General features: G+C 45.9%; 1 protein-coding gene across 1 annotated transcript; it reads right to left on the reverse strand.

Annotated features, from left to right (window-relative positions):
* Positions 1-4,374: 4,374 nt before the first annotated feature.
* Positions 4,375-8,922, reverse strand: Dusp6 (dual specificity phosphatase 6). Its single transcript, XM_069989579.1, has 3 exons — positions 7,871-8,922; positions 6,862-7,299; positions 4,375-5,910 (listed from the first exon to the last, which is right to left on the reverse strand). Exons 1-3 carry the CDS (start codon positions 8,268-8,270, stop codon positions 5,603-5,605), a joined length of 1,146 nt encoding a protein of 381 aa, XP_069845680.1. The 5' UTR covers positions 8,271-8,922; the 3' UTR covers positions 4,375-5,602.
* Between the last annotated feature and the right edge of the window lie 7,848 nt (positions 8,923-16,770).

Below are 16,770 nucleotides of genomic sequence, written 5' to 3' on the forward strand. Positions count from 1 at the left end.
ACTTATAAGTGCTAAGGCCCCGAGTTCAAAGCCCAGGACTGCCAGAACTGGGTCCTTGGAGTAAAGGTAGATTACCCTGACAATACCATACTGACCAGCTTTGCTTCCTGAGCCTTGTTCATGTTCAGACTTATAAACAAAATAAATAATCTTTGCTCAAAGTCACTAATTTGGGTGCCATTTGTTGTATAACAGTAAATAATGAAAATGGGGGTATACCTGTACTCCCAAAGATTCCTTTCCACATCTCCCCTTCTTTACTCACCTAGTTTGTACAAGACCCTGCAGTTCCATTGCCAGCACCACAAAATAATAGTAACAGCAACAATAAATGCCTAAGACTTTCTCCAAAAGCAGAAAAAAAAGGGGAAATTCAAACAAAGAAAAAAATAAATTTCTTTTTAGTTTGCTCTGTGCATTTAAGATGTCATTATCAAATTTCCCTTTCAGAGTTCATGTCTGGGCAGAATAGTTGTTAGAAACGTCCCTATTACAGCTGTCACAAAGCACACCTTCTCAAAGGTAAGGAAGTGCCTGGTTCACCCTGCATTCTTGCTTTCCTTTATAAACATTACGAAGTAAATTTTATGCTGTTGGTTGGACAGTGGAAGCCTAGAAGAACACACAAAATGAATCTAGCAGTCTTTTCGGGGTCCCACTTTGATTGGGGCTCCTATCAGAAAGATGAAGTGAGAGCCATGCCTTCCGTCCCGGAGAGCAGCTGCTAAGGTCTTTGGTTGCCCTTTCTTTTCACCTTGATTCATGGAACCAGTGCAACGCATATCAAGGCCTGGGTAAATATTTGTGAAGTGCATGAACTTTGTATTCTGCCCTTCAATTCTCTTAGGAAATCAACTTGGGACTTGAAAGAAGTTGAACAATTCATTCTCCAAAACTGGTTCCGTTCTGGAGCCCATTGCAAAATGAGTAGCAAGGCCACAAGAGGAAAAGGTGATGTGCAAATTTCACAGAGTCTGGTGGAAAGTGATTATAGCTCGGTGAGGAACAACATATAGATTTGTACCCAGTCATCACCACCCCGTGAAGCAGCTGAACGTTTGCAGACTGATTTTTCTAAGGATGTTTGTCTTACAGCCAGCTACCCACAGGACCTGCCCTTGCTATGGCCTTCTAACCAGTCCCATCTCCATTATTTGCTGGCCTGTTTTTGTTCTGTTGACTCCACTCTCTTCTTGCCTATCCCCTCTCCCTCCTTCCCTCTTCTCCTGGCCCCATGTCCTCTCTCACGTTTCTTCAGGAGTGATCATAATGAGGATCCTTGTAGAATCCTGAAAGAAGAGTATGAACAAGGATGTGGGCCAGGCCCTGAGACCTGTAGCCACTTTAGGGCTAAGGGAACTCAAGTTGGTAGTGTCTGTGCTAATGATCCAGGAGTTGATCAACTTCTCTCTAGGGGAGGAAGGACAGAAGCTTCCAGATTAATTGACATCTCTCTGGGCTGTGGCACAGAAGCTAGAAGGTTTTCCTAACTGAGCTATCTGATTCAGGTTTGATTTGGCAGGTCAGTTAACTTCTGCTTCCTGACTTCCTCAGCTGAAAAAAGGAAGACTTCACTTCCTAGCTAGCACAGTGCTGACAAGCAGGGGACAGCAGAGTCAATGGTTCACAGATCAGTTCCCACCAGTGACAGGCCACCCGTATAGACACCTTCCCTAACAATGTGAAAGTCTTCTCTGTACTCAGTTTCCTCTTTGGAATACAAAGATAGTAAGAGGCCCAATCTCACAGCTGATGGGAGAATTAAATGAGATGATCCTATCCGCCAAAGTAGTTGGTCCTCATAATGAATGTAGATTGTTTCACTGACTCTTGGCCGTATCATTTAATCCGTGTCACCAATCCATGACCCAAAAAAGCTGGAATTACCAGATGGTCCTAGAATGAGAGATAAACACTCCCTCATTTAACAGACAAGAAAGATAAAATGTCAGTGGCGAGGCTGGATGTCCTAGCCAGGGCTACTGGATTCATTAGTGAGAGGAGTTACAGCTCTGGTCTTCCGATGGTAAGGTCAGGGGCAAATCTCCATTTTCATTCCTTTGAACACTGTGTCGGTATTTTTATCCCCAGATAACCCTTTCTTGTTCTAGTTTTAACCGGAAGACCAGTTCCTACCATTATCTGCATGCAAGCCGGCTAAGTTTCCTGCTGCTCCCACAAAACCTGCAGATAACCTCCATTCTCCAAGTCCCGGCAACCCCACCCCCACCCCGCAAAAAAGAAAAAGAAAAAAAAAACGAAACAGGAAAGGTAGCCGCTTTCTCTGAGGCAGCCACTAATGGGGACAGCAGGTGGGGCGGGGAGGGTGCTGAGGAGCTGCAGCTGCTGGGAAAGGTTGCCCTAGTAACCGCGCGGGTTCCATTCAGGAAGCCAGCGCAACTCCAAGATGCGAAATGATCGCCTTCAGGCGGCTCCTCGCCAGCACAAAAGAGCCCCCAGAAGAGCCCTGGGGTGGCGGAGGAGAACGGGAGGTGCACGCTGGGAGAGGAGGGAGAGGAGGGAGAGGAGGGGGGAGGGGCAGGCTGTCAGTTACAGCCTTCCACCTTTCAGAGAAGAAAAGGAAGGAAAGAGAATAGCTCTTTGGGTCGTTAAGCCTGTGCGAACCATAAAAAAAAAAAAAAATACCCCACTCTTTTAACATGAGTCCTTTTGTGGGAACAGAGAGAAACAGCTCCCCGCCCCCCCCCCCGAACCCCGTCCCAGCATTCACCAGCCTTCTGAAACAATATGCCAGCAGACAGGGGGAGAAACCTGAAACTTTGGAACATTTATGGGAGCTCTACACTCTACTTGCACACTCCTTTATCACGACTGGCGGTGATCAAAAAAACCGTTTGCTCCCAATTTATTGGAAACTTTTTTTTTTTGCTTCACAGCTTGAGTTGCTTAAATGCTTCAGGTTCCCTCTCCCCCAATCACCCCAAGACACTTGCTGAATGGCCAGGCCTCAATTATGCTCCCTCAACACTGTGACCCTGCATGGCTTCCTGCTATTCATATGTGTTACTTCCCCTTTGTGGTAATGGCTTGTGGCATTTGGCCAGAAAACATTATTAATTTCAGAAGTGGACTGACAAACAACCAACCCACAGCGAGCTCTGGGAGGAAGTGTAGAGGAGGCCAGCTGTTCCCCTGAGCCAGAGCAGTAAGAACTCAATGTATGCAGGTTGGAGGAGGAAAAAAAAAAAAGCAAAAAAAGATAATCCACAAAGAGAAATGCACTAAAATTACCCACAGTCCATGTGTGTGCATATATATGTATATTATATATATATGAAAAAAGAAATCAAAGAGAGGGGGGAAAGGCACCCAGCTACTTGAGCTGCAGCTGGACAGGAAATTGCTAAGGCTGCTTACAAATCCCTACTTTGAACAGGCAGTTTAGGGAATGCCAGGAGCGGAAACTGTTCAGAACCGGATTAACAGGAGCCAAGTTGAAGCGAAACCCACTTCTCCTGTGTTTCTGCTGACTTGGGAAACCCAAATACCAAGACTAATTTTGGTTATTTGGCAAGTTAATTTGCTTTTAATTGCAATTAACTTGCTTTTATACTGAAGCTGCTTTGAAAAAAAATCATTTTATGTAATCGCTATAGTGTGAAGTTGACTTGCCTCCTAAATTGTACTAAGTAGTTGAATGTGTCTGGTGGGTGAAAACTTTTCTCCTCAGAGTTATTATAAGCTCATGTCCACCAGAACCCCAATTTTGTGTTCTATCACTTTTGATCCTATATACCTAATTTTACCTTTTATACTCAGGATAAGAGGAAAATGGCATGTTAAAAAGCCTTTAGCTTACAAGAAAATCACAATTATCTCTACCTGAGATTCATTAAGGGCTCCTGATCTGCATTCTCTACTAGTCAAACACAAAAACACACTAGACCCAAGATGGCTAAGTGTCATCTCCATCGCCAATTTGTAAATTCTAAGGCTACCTGCTCATGCTTGGGAAAGCTCACATGCCACGGACACAAAACAGGAAAAGGGACAGGGCATTCAGATTTGTCATCCCAACACCCATGAGTAACATGGGTGTTCCAACAATTCATGACTGGAAAAAATGATTATTCCCACTGCCTCCCTGGGTTATCAGGCACTTACTGAAGACGATCTTGAAGTGAAGGGCAGAGAGGTGAACATGTGGCTATCACCTTGTTATCTGGCAGTTTAAAAAATAGCTATCTTGAATATGTAAATCTTATACCTCAGCAAAGTATATACTCTGGGGAGGGGGTGTAATACATTAAATAAGCCCCATCCACACACCTAGAAAGTATTGTGTATACAGGATTGTTCATCCATCCTCATGTGGGTGCAACTAAGGAGATCTTTTTAAAAGATAGTACACACTTAATAGCCAAAATAGTTATTTATTAATAATTTAAGGTTTTACATTCTCATAATAAATTCCAGCTCAAAACTTTACACCACGAACATATGGAGCAACTCTCTTATCCACAATCAGATGCATTCCACCTAGCAAATGGATACCCATGCTCTCAACACACACTTCCAGTTTTATACAAATTCTTTCAAAAAAGGAAAGGAACCAACCCAAAGTATTGCATTTGAGATGACACTCCCTGAAGAATTTTTGTACAGAGGTAATATACTGTTTAGCACAGCTGAAGTTAAAAAAAAAAAAGTGAGCCCATGATTTTGGTGTCTTTCCCAGATAACCCCTTTTGATTGAGACAACACAAGTCAGAGTATATTACAAAGGTAAGGCATAGTCAAACTACATTAAGAGAAAAAAAAAATCACAATGATCAGACTTCATATATATGAAAAGACTTTAGACTGCACCATAACAAGGTCTTAGTGATAATAGTGTCCATGAAAATGTCCTCAGAACTGGTATAAGTCGTGCATGCTTGCAAGTAACCCTTTGGATTAGAAAAGAGCCAAAAGAAAATTATTTTTCTTCCCCTTCTTTTTGTTTTAACATGTGGCATACTGCTCTTTCTCCCTTTGGATTTCTTTTAACTCTATCAAAGAAAAAACAAAACAAAACCCCTACAATCCAAACAAATACTGCCAAGTGATTGAAGATCAAATATTTACAATAATCAAATGGAGTATCAGTTTTTCCTTTCCAAACTGATACTACAAATACAGAGCTGAAATCTCTCTTTGGCTCCACTATATGCAAAGTTGAATCAGTCTTCACTGAAGACAAAATAGTTAATTCCAGATGCAAAAGGAAAACAGCCATACAAGGCCCTAAAGAACACATGCCTCTAACCCTACCTACCCCATTTGGTCCTACCCTATGTACCTGGAAGTCCTGAATTCCAGTCCCAGCATGGGGTAGGCTGTACACATGGGTGCAGTTACACATGGGTGCAGAGCAAACCTACTGTCTGTATCCAGGCAGCATGTCCTGTTCTTCCATAGAGAATGGAGCAAATCTCTCTTTGTAAATAACCAATTCCACAACTTGGTAACCCTGTCTAATACAGACAGCTGGTGACATTTTGACACCTAGGGCCACACAAAGAAAGCAGCCCAGCTAGTGCTGCCAAGAGAAACTGCTGAAGGAATTGGAAACTCCCAGCAAGGACAGGTGTGGTGCCTTTCACGTGGACTGCAGTGAGTCCACCTGGTACACATTCTGGTTGGAAGGGGTGGTGAAATAGAGCTGCTGTGCTGGCACCCGGTTGTCACAGGGGCTGCTGAGTCCCAGGGTCCTCTCGAAGTCTAGCAACTGGCCCATGAAGTTGAAGTTAGGGGAGATGTTGGATTTCTTCATCTTGACAATGTCATAAGCATCATTCATGGACAGATTGAGCTTCTGCATAAGGTAAGCCACTGTCACCGTGACAGAGCGGCTGATGCCGGCCAGGCAATGCACCAAGACACCACAGTTCTTGCCCCGGGCTTCATCTGTAAACAACAAAAAAAGAAGCAAGATTTCACTAGACTGAAAACTTCATGATCAGACTAAAATCTGAATTTTAAAAAGGGGGTCCTGAAGGCAGCAGAAAAATATATTCATGATAAATGACAATGACATATTTCAGATATTTTTCTGAAAAGGGAGCTTTTGTATTAAGCCTTTACCAACAACAACAACAAAAAGAAAAATTCTTAAAGTGTGCATTGTTTGCTTCAGCCTATGAATACCAGAAAGCCTGCAATATGGCAGGGAATGCATTTTATACACACAAGCAGACTGCAAGGGTCTATTAAATTATTCTCCAACTGTTGTGCAGCTAACAATGGAGGTATTCAGGCATTTTAAAAGAGAGAGGGAAGTCACAGGGGACAGCCCATTAGGAGGAACAGGATGTCGACATGGCCTGAAAATGAGTTCCTTTGTAATAGGAAATGCACTACAATGCCTGGAGATTCACTTCTCTCAGGCTCCCAGCCCACACTTCTTCCTGCTGTGATCAGGTTACCTACAGTCTCGGTTACCAGTATCACACTATCATTCCAACTGGATAACATTTAGCATTCATGCAGCTTTCCAACAACTAACTTGGGTGTCCTAAAATAACTTTACATCATTTAAAATAATAAATCAATTATAATGCTCTGATTACTGTTTGCAAGGCCACCTCCAATTGACTGGAAGAAAAAAAATCTGCTTGTGCACTCCTGCACTCTTTCCAAATGACTGAATTTGCAGGAGGCTGAAACCTTGCTTCAAATACACCTGTGGCCTCCAGCTACACCAAAAGAAAGCACACCCGAATTTAGGGGCCTTCCAAGAAACATTAGAGACCTGCAGTATTAACAAAATTAGCAGGCAACTGGATGATCAACAGTTGAAACACTGAAGAGCTAAGTGTTTTGCATTTAAAAGTCAAAGCAAAGCCTGTTAAGTCTCACCTATGAAAGAAATGGCCTCAGGGAAAAACTGGGACAAGTTTTGGCTCCAGTGATCCGAGATCGGAATTTGCTTGTATTTGAACTCTCCTGCATTCTCAAAGAGATTGGGCAAATTGGGGGTGACATTCAAGATGTACTTGATGCCGAACTCCTCCAACACGTCCAAGTTGGTAGAGTCCTTGGCACAACCCAAGTACAAGAAGGGCAGGATCTCCACGGGGAAGGAAGGCTGGCTGTTGGACAGCGGGCTGCCATCCGAGTCCGTTGCACTATTGGGGTCTCGGTCAAGGTCAGACTCGATGTCTGAGGAGGAGTCGGAGCTGATCCGCAGGCCCCCAAGCCCCAACACTGGCAATGGAGGCGAGCTACTGCTACAGGAGCCGTCTAGATTGGTCTCGCAGTGCAGGGCAAACTCGGCTTGGAACTTATTGAAGCCACCTGCCAGAACAAGAAAAGCAATCTTGTAACCCGAGCAGCCGTAGTAATTTTCACAGCTTGTGAGAACCGCAGCTGGGAGCAGAAAACAACCAAGACCCTCCCCGCCCCCCCCCACACACACGGATCCCCTGGACATAATCAAATAAAGGAGAAATACAACGGAACGTGCACATATGGAAATGTAACAAATGGGCCGCTTAAGTCTTTTTTACTAAATCCAGAAATGCACAAAATGGCAACTTTTCTGAATATTGGGGGAGGGGGGCCTAGCAAGTGCTCATCTGTACCCCTCCCATATACACACAATATCTTTCACTCTGCACATATTGAATAAAAAACTGAACTAGAGAGAGAGGAAGGATATTCCGGGTTTGAAAACGCACGATTCGAGATAAGACAAACCAGGGGTGCCGAACGCGGGAGGATACCACGCGGGCCCAGTCCTGCCGAGTGGAAAGCTCCGGCTACCCGGGCGGCCACAAGCCGTTGGCTACTTAGAAGCCGCACCGCAAAAAGCAAAGTAAATAAACCAATCGTTTACAAGCCTCCAGGCCAGCCCGGCGCGCGTTACCTTCCAGATAGAATGCCCGGCAGCCCTCGTCCTTGAGCTTCTTGAGCAGCAGCCCGAGCACCGACTCGCCGCTCGTGTTCTCGTTCCAGTCGCTGCTGCTCTCGTCGTACAGCACCACCGTGTCGGTGCCGCAGCGCCGGGTAAAGCGGTCCCGGTCCTCGCCGCGCGTGAAGAGCGCGCGCACCGGCAGGTTACCCTTCTGCAGGCGCCGCAGCATGATGCCCGGGATGGCCACGTTGATGGCCGACTCGATGTGCGACGACTCGTACAGTTCCTGTGGTCGGCAGTCCATCAGCAGCAGCCGCTCATTGCCCAGTTCCAGCTGCTCGTTGAGCCACGCCACGGTCTTGCTGATCGCCATTTCCGACGCGAAGGGCACGGGTCTGAGCGTATCTATCATGGGGGTCGAGGCTGCGGAACGAAGGGCCGATTGCCTACCAGACGCCCCTCCGGGCAGGCATAGACTGAGCGCGCTGCTGCACCGAGCCGCCGCTCTCCGAGCGGGATTTAATAGAGCCTGGCCTTTCCCAAGCGGAGGCTAAGCGGTTGGGGAAGGCGAGACACCCGTGAAGCCGTCGGTCCCAATGCGCCCGGCTGCAGCCGTTCGCTCTTTGGAGTCAATGAATGTGTCTCAATGAAGCTGCCCAGTTTTGTTCCTCCCCCAGTGAATGAAATCCAATTAATTCGGCAGAGGGGGAAGGAAAAAAAAAAAAAACCAACCCACAAAAACCCAAGCGGCTCTTAATCCCCTCCCTCCAAGGTTGCACCTCAAATCTACCCCGCTGTCTTTTCTCCCCGGATTATTCAAGCCTGGATTTGTTCCTAGGACTCAGCCGGAGCACACCCCCAGCGCGAGGCAGCTCCTCAATGGATACAAACAGCGAGCGTCTCAATGGATACATTCTCTCGGCCAGCCAATGAGCGCGCCGCGGAAGGGGCTGTTGCCGTGGGGACGGGCCGGCTGGAACAGGTTGTGTTGATGAATTGTTAATGAGTTTGTCATTCACAAAAACGGAAAGGAATTTCCGCTCCGGATAAGCCCCAGTGCAAACAAGCTGCAACAGCGGGCTCGGCGGGAGGAAGGAGAAAGAAGAGGAGGCGGTGGTGGAGGAGGAGCAGGGCACAAAACCCCGGGCACTTCAGTGTCTCATGTTTCCTTCTGTTGAGAGTTCACACTTCGCGTCGGAACTTTTGCGCACAAATGGAGCAATTAGCATGCACAAAAGCCCTCGTTCGCGACGCCTGTGCTCTCAAGCTAGCTTTAGGAAAACGTGTTCTTTTTCCCTTTTTTATTCCCTTCAAACTCACTTGGATCCAATTCGCCTTCACCCCTCCCCCCCGCCCTCCTTTAGGCAGTGTGTGGCATTTGTTTGCCTGTTTTAAAAGCCCTGCTCTGTTTGCTCTGATGTTCTTTTCACCGAAGCCGTGTTGGGGCTGGGTGAGCTGCCTGGGCTTTAGTGACCCGACGATGTGTTAAATGCTAATCCAACATCTTTCGGAACAAGCCACGATTTTGTTTAAACATTTTAAAAAGCAACCAAACAAAAGTCTGGTTATCCAGAAAAGTAGCCGAGTCTTTTCTGTTTTCTTCAATGGTTAAAAAAAATGCAGGGAGGGGGGGTGGGGAAAAAAAATGCAGGGAGGAGGGGGAAGTCGCTGGATAGTTTAATAGTTTTTTATTCCTCTAGGGCAGCGTGGGGGAATTAGGTGCCATTGTTCCGGAGGTCTCAGTCACCCCCGCCTCACGGTCACCCACTGCGCACTGGGGGTGGTGGGGGGTAGGGAAGGAACAAGTCTGGCAAGGCTTCCTGGACTAGGTGCCCTGGGATGCGACGAGGCAACCCTGGCAGTCCCCACCAGCAGGGAGGATGGAGGAAGTCGCCCGGCCAGGCTTGCACACTGGGGGAGGGGGGCACTCATCAGGCTAGCTCGGTGATTGGCTACTGTAGACAGCGAGGCATGTCAGAGGGGAGCCTTCCTATCCGAACCCCACTCTCCCGTCCAGTGCTGGACCCTTCAGAAGCACCACACCGCGCTTGCGCGCTGTGTCCGGCCACCCGCCGCCGCTGGCGCGCGGGTCCTTGCATGACCCTGTCTGTGAGCAGCTCTGTGGGTCTGAGCTCCCCTACGATGGCCCCAAAGGAGGTGGAAGGAAGGCCAGGAGTGTCCGTGGCGACCTTTCTGCCTCACAGATGGGGCGGAGAGTCGCAGAGGGACGCCTGTGTTGCCCTGCTGCATGGCCCGCGAGTTAACTTGGCAAAGGCACGGATGGCCGGCGAGCTGCGTCCGGCTCGGTCCCGTGGCGCCGCCGAGCGGGGCCGGGCGCACTGGAAGCCGGATGGAGGTGGGGCCGGGCGGGGGCCGCGGCGGCGGGGAGGCGCTTTCCCGGCGTGCCCGAGCCCTATTGTTACATAAAAGTGCCGAGGCCGGCTCCTCCCGAGCGGAAAACCACCTGTGTGCCCCAGACGGGCGGTGGGGCTGTGGCCGGAAGGCGCGGGTCCTGATCCGGCCTCCCCTCCCTCCCTCGCCCCCCGCCGGTCCCGCCGGAAAAAAGAGGCAGCGCTTTGTCCGGCCGCTGCCCGGAGGGCGGAAGCGGGGACCGTGGCCGGCCGGCCTTGCTTTGCGCCCACTCTGAACACCAGCCCGGGCGCCTAAGGTCCTGGGGCGGGGGGGGGGTCTCTCCTAGCACGACGCCGGGGCTCCAGGGTCCCGCCTGCGGACGCCCCCGCTGCAGTGTGCGTTTTTAGTCACTCGTTTCTTCCCTGCTTTGGAAAATAGGATTAAGGGGGGGCGGGAAAGGCAGATTGGAGACCCAAGTTGCCAATTTTGGAGCTCTGCTGCAGGCAGGCAGGCCGCGCCGGGAGGAGTGAGTTCTATCAAAGTGGGGGTTGCTTGGAGCCTCTCAGCGCCGCCTTTTTTTTTTTCAGGGTGTGTGTGGGGGGGGGGAGAGGGCAGCCCTCAGAACAAAATGCCCATATTTCACTGGATAGTTTCCAGTTCCAACTGGAGGGAGGTTTGAGCTAGAACTGACGCCCCCGAAGCCTTCCCCATCTGTTAACAGACTTTCCCACCCCGAATCGTGGCAGTCGTTGGGACCCCCGCCTGGAAGGAGGGAGCAGAAATGAGGGGAAAAAGCAAATCATCCAACCCAGGTCGTCCAAGAGGAGAGGAAGATACGTTGGGTTCTGTATGTCTATTTGTGAAATGCAATCATGTCGGTTGTGTGCCCAGGCCTGGCACAAGGCTTGGCAAACCTGGAGATCAAAACATTGAGTTTTGCTCAGCTTTTGACCCCTAGGGCATTGGGGCAGCCCTTCTTCTCATTTTATTAAATGAGTTTTATTAGAATTCCCATGTTATTTTTATTATCCCACTTCATTAAATGGGTTCTGATGGGGGGGAGGGCTAAGAAGAACGTTATAAAGGGCCCCTACTTCCTCCCAGAAGGGAGACTTTGGTTACATTTAACTGTTTAAATGACAGTTCTTGCTGACATTTTAAAAAATCATTTAATTTGTAGGGTTGCTGTGTTAAATAAGCTTAGTAAAATGTCCGAACGTTGTTGTGGTATACCATTAGCTGTTGGTAGTATTATTTTTTTAATCGCTTGAATTGACAACTGGCAAAACAGCCAGAGCCTTTTAGTAGAAATATTTATCCCAAAGACACCATTTAAGGTCTGCCTTACAATCCCACCCGTTCCCCATCTACAGCAAACCCTTTTGACAGGACTATTCTAACAAGACCACCCATTCCAGTTTAGCTGTGAACAAAGGGGGCACTGATGGGTTATGTTAAAAAAATTCTATAGCAAAGTTAACAGGTAGACCCAACTACATCCTCAACTGTCTTCAACTCTATCAAATGTTTACATGCATAGTTTTGGCCCCTCTTCAGAAATCCTATGTAAATTATTTCCATTCAAAGAGATGAAGGGCTTTGCCAGAGGTCTATTAGCAGCAAAGGTAAGGAGTCCCTGATTCCCAGGCTCACGGGGTGCTTTGGACAGTAGAGTCACCTCCACATACTGTTTCCTGTGAAAATGTGAATGATTAAAGGTATTCATGTTGAAACGACCACCAGACTTTTTCTAGCCTTAGATTACTCTGCTGTATTCACCCTACAGACGTCAGAAATAGGAAGGGGAGGCATCTTTGCTTGCTCCACTTACAAACCATTGCTTTTCTGTTGCACACGGCTCTTCATTAGTCAACCATTCACAAGAAGAAGCATTTTTTTTTCTTTCCTTAGAATGTGTCCTAGATTCTTATCCTCTGAACTATGATTACTTATCTAGTAGCACATGGGCCACAGTTGAAATTGTACCGGGTCACTCACCAGTCCTGTGTTAGAGAGAACTTGCTGGGCCTCATTCATGTAATCATAGTCTAAGTTACAGGAAATCCACAGAAAAGAAGGGTTGGCCTTCCTGAACCTTACATTCATATAAGGACAGACAGTAAACAAAAAGATTCTGTTAGAAGCTGTACGGCTATGGAGAAAAATTAAAGCAAGAAAGAGAATCAAGTGTTATGTAAAATTAGGAAGGTCTATATCCTCAAAGGCCAAACTGATACTCTAAAAAGCATATGGTTTGCTGGGCACTGGTGGCTCATGCCTATAATTCTAGCTACTCAAGAGGCTGAGATCTGAGGGTTGTAGTTCAAAGCCAGCCAGGGCAGGAAAGTTCTTGAAACTCTTAACTCCCATAAACCACCAGAAAACCGAAGTGGCCCTGTGGCTCAAGTGGTAGAACACTTTGCCTTGAGCTGAAGAGCTGAGGGACAGCCAGTTCAAGCACCCCAACCCACAAAAAAAATAAGGTTCAAAGTGGGTGTTCAAAAGATGATCAACACAAAAAAAACACTGCTTCATTCTTGTATACTGCTGACTTGATGCGGTGAGCTAAGGATCTTAGGATGGGAAGAACTATGGGCTTTCTTATTTTCATAGACTCCAGGTGCTTTCTATGGTATCATTCCTGTGGAGGGTGGTGGTGAGGGGGCTGTGTTGAAGGCTGGAGAACACAGCAGGTCTTCTGAAAGAGAAGTGCAGAGATGCCTTTGAAGTCCTAGTTTCTCTACCTGTAACACAGGCACCACGCTCCTACTGTTGAATCCCTCCCAGTATATCCCCTGGAAATCTAAAAGTTGATAGTCTTTTGGTTATAAATTTTCTCTGGGCCAGTCCACATTTGCCAGGTTTCCTGAGTTTAAAGGCCCTTCGGATTTTCACGACCCAAGTGAATTAGCAAGCCCTTTAATCTTCTTGGAGTAATCTGGCTAAATGTAATGACATTAACACATCATGTGAAAATAGTTACACAGATTTTCAGTGAATAAGGAGAAGGTGTTTTGGAAGGTTTGGCTTAAATATAATCTCTTAATATATTTAAGGTTTACTCTTAGAGTTTCCAGGGAAACTCCAGAAGTGACAGTGACTTTTGGAGTAGATTTAACTATTTGAAAGATACAGTTTGAAATCAAGTCATACACACACACACACACACACACACACACACACACACACACACACACACATATTTATTTAGGGGTGCACAAATTTTACCCTTAGATTTCCTAGCTCAAATAAATAGCAAGAAGTAACGTCTGAACAGCAGTAACTTGACCCAAGAAGCCTGAGGAACCAACCATAAGCTGTACAGACAGAAAGCTAGGGTTTCAAGTAGCTCCCGACTGAGACACCACTCAAGCATCCCCAGAGAACAGCAATCCTGGTTTACAGTCAACTTGCTTCTCCATCAGCTTGCTGCAGGAGCTGAGAAGCTACTAGGCCTTGTTGAGTAAATGATTTCTCTAAACAATATGGGGGTGAGCAGAAAGGCAGGTTAGGTTAAACTGCAGGGAAGAAGTGACCAGGCTTCCGTCACCCATCCTCCGCTGGCATATGGGGGTGGCAAGCGTGTCCCAGCTTTCTTATAAGCAGAAAGACACTTAACACCTTGTCAAGGTGATGGACTTCAGTGAAAATATAAATGAAGCAAGCTGAAAGGCAGACGTTAGCCAATTTGACTATGCTTTTAGAAGCAGTGGTGACTGTCATTTCCATTTTCTATCATGTGATGCCATGGCTCATTGATTTACATTTGGGGTCTCGTGGAAACTTGATCTACACGCTGCTTGTTGAAGCTGGATAGTATCTAGCAAGGAAATGCATTGAAAGATAATGTCCATTTCTGTCGGCTGTTTCAATTCCATCCCTCCCATTAGGAAAACATTCATTGATTCTGTTATCTTGTCTTCTTATGAAATAGGAAATAGAAGTACATATAAATAAATAAATCTCGAGGAGACTGACGTTTCTGTAGTACCGCCAAGCCCATTTGCCTTTTTCTTTTTTAAATTTTGGCAAAGATACTATTTATTGCACCTTGCATCACATTATAGTATGTCAGAAGTTCCATGTACAGTTTTTAGTGGTATGGCTTACACTGACTTCCAGAAAGACAAGGAACTATACAAAATCATCTTTCCAAAGCCTTCCCTGGTCACATACCATGGGTGCAGCACACTGGGAATATCTGGGATGCATCTATGACGGTGTTTCCCTCTGCCTCCTTGTCTAGGCCGTATTTCCTCTGCTGAGTTTCCTTCTCACCCTGTGTTCCTGTAATCATTGGCCCAGGTATGAGAGTACATATGACTGTTTGTAAGAGAATTGGTTACTTTTCTAATTGGATACTATTTCCTACTGCCCAGTTTTTGCATCAGCATTCTGTAAAAAAAGATTGCTCACAAAACAAAGAGGGCTCTTTAGCCCAGCTTCTCAAATTTACTCATAAAGTCTCCAAGAGTATATGGAGAGAACCCCAAAAGCCCCTAGAATCCAATCTAACCAACATTACTTTAGGCCATTTGGTGGATTAATTATAAAATTTATCTCTTGCTATATCACAAACATAACATTATGGTTATAATTTATTCTGTACCCAGGTTTGTACATATTAAATGTGATATGCTAGCCCTTCAAAGCAGTATTTTAAGTGGGAAATCCTGGGCTCAAATGCTCAGTTTTAAGCTGGAATCTACCCTCAGGTCTGTCTCTTTAAGCCTCTTTAGCTCCTAGTGCAGTTCTTAATCAGAGTGGCACTAAAGCATGACATTGTGCAGCCTATTATGAATTCAACCTGTTATATAATGGCAGTAGTTACGTAGGTTGTTAAATTTTACCTTACTCGTCCAACCGGGATTTCTGGAGTCAGACCAACCTGGATTCTCATCTGAGGTCAGCTGTTTCAAGCCATATGAGGGAAACTAGCTAATCTCCCTGTGCCTCACTTTCCTCATCTGTAAGATGGGAATTTGACCCCACTGGTCTACTGCAGTCAGTAAATTTTATTTGTAAATATGTAGGATTAATTTGAAGATAATACAATGCATCGTCTTCTACCTACTTTTACTGGTTACACTCTTAGTACATGTTTATTCACCTTGCTAGAAAGAGTTGATTCTATAATGAAAACCACTGCAGTGTGAATTTAGCTTCGTTCAGATAAACAAGGCATACAAAATTACAGGGGAGATTTAAAGAAAATCAAGACTCAATTGCTTCATCACTACCTCTCTTGGTTGCTGAGGTAAGCAGTCCAGAAATTAACGTTTCTCACTATGCCAAGAAACCTGGGTAAATTAGGACACCAAGAATGCCAGTGGTGTCCCAAGGATTTCCCGTCAGTCTAGGACCTGACCCTGTCTGTCACTGCTGGCTTTGGTTCACAGCTACTCCTATAGACTGCAGGTTCTACAGAGGAGGACTGGAAATCTACTGGCCTGAGACTCCTATCTGTTGTCTCTGGAGTTGTATCTCCCATGAGAGCATGCATTGATTTTCTGAGTCTTTACATGTAAGAAATCTCATTCTGTGGGAATTTCCTTCCTCTCTCTGACTTCATGTCTTGCTTTTCAGGAACTTTTAAGAAGGAGAGGGGAAGTTAAGAATTAGATATGAGAGCCACTGTCTCATAACTAGAAGGAATCTTCCATTCTGAGTGAGGAAGGCTGTGCTATGAACATAATGTGAAAAGATACCCAGTCACCCAGTCCTGAGTAAGAAGTCTACCTGCTCTGCACAGTTCCTGCTGTCGTTTTTATTATAGAAATGGTATAATTCTAGCAACATATTTAGGATGTATATACATGTATAATGTCTTGCATGTTATGCATGTATATATACATGTCTAATATATATAATTCGATACCTTAAATTTCTGAATATTAAATTTCTGAATATTTTTTGGTGTAGTTATTTGTACCCACCAAAAGTTTTAGATTTCTCATCTAAACTTCCTAAGTCTAAAATTCCTGCTAGGTCTTGCAAAACCTATCTTGCTGGTTTCCCAGGGGAAAGGGCTTCCTGGTGGAATTTCTCCGCTCTTTTGTTGTCTACAGGGTAATCTATTTTTAAAGTAATTTAGGATAACTACTGTGGTACTCTAATGTTTTAAGGATGGATGGTTAGCTGTGACATTTTAATGTGAATGAAGATTTTTGAAATTAGCATAAAGAAGGTTAGAGGAATTACTCCTATTGTTAAAATTGATAGGCTTACAATACATAATTGTTACAGGAGGCATGACTTGATCCACAAAGCTTGCATAATCAAGATTTAACAAGGCAGGTAGCCCACCTGCATATGTTATAATCCAGCCTTCCACTCAGGAGTCTAGGATCTTGCCCTCCTGGAAACAAAAGCTGCAGGGTTTGTTTTGTTTTGTTTTGTTTTTTGACGGTGGTAGAGCCTGAACTCTGGGCCTGGTTGCTGTCCCTCAGCTCTCCAACTCAAGGCTACTGCCGTACCACTTGAGCCACAGCACCACTTCCAGCTTTTTTCTGCTTCTGCATGGTGCTCATGCATGCGAGGCAAGCGCTCTACCACTGAGC

This window comes from Dipodomys merriami, unplaced genomic scaffold (genome assembly GCF_024711535.1).
Source record: "Dipodomys merriami isolate MVZ:Mamm:240054 unplaced genomic scaffold, mDipMer1.0.p SCAF_10, whole genome shotgun sequence".
Classification (NCBI taxonomy): Eukaryota; Metazoa; Chordata; class Mammalia; order Rodentia; family Heteromyidae; genus Dipodomys; species Dipodomys merriami.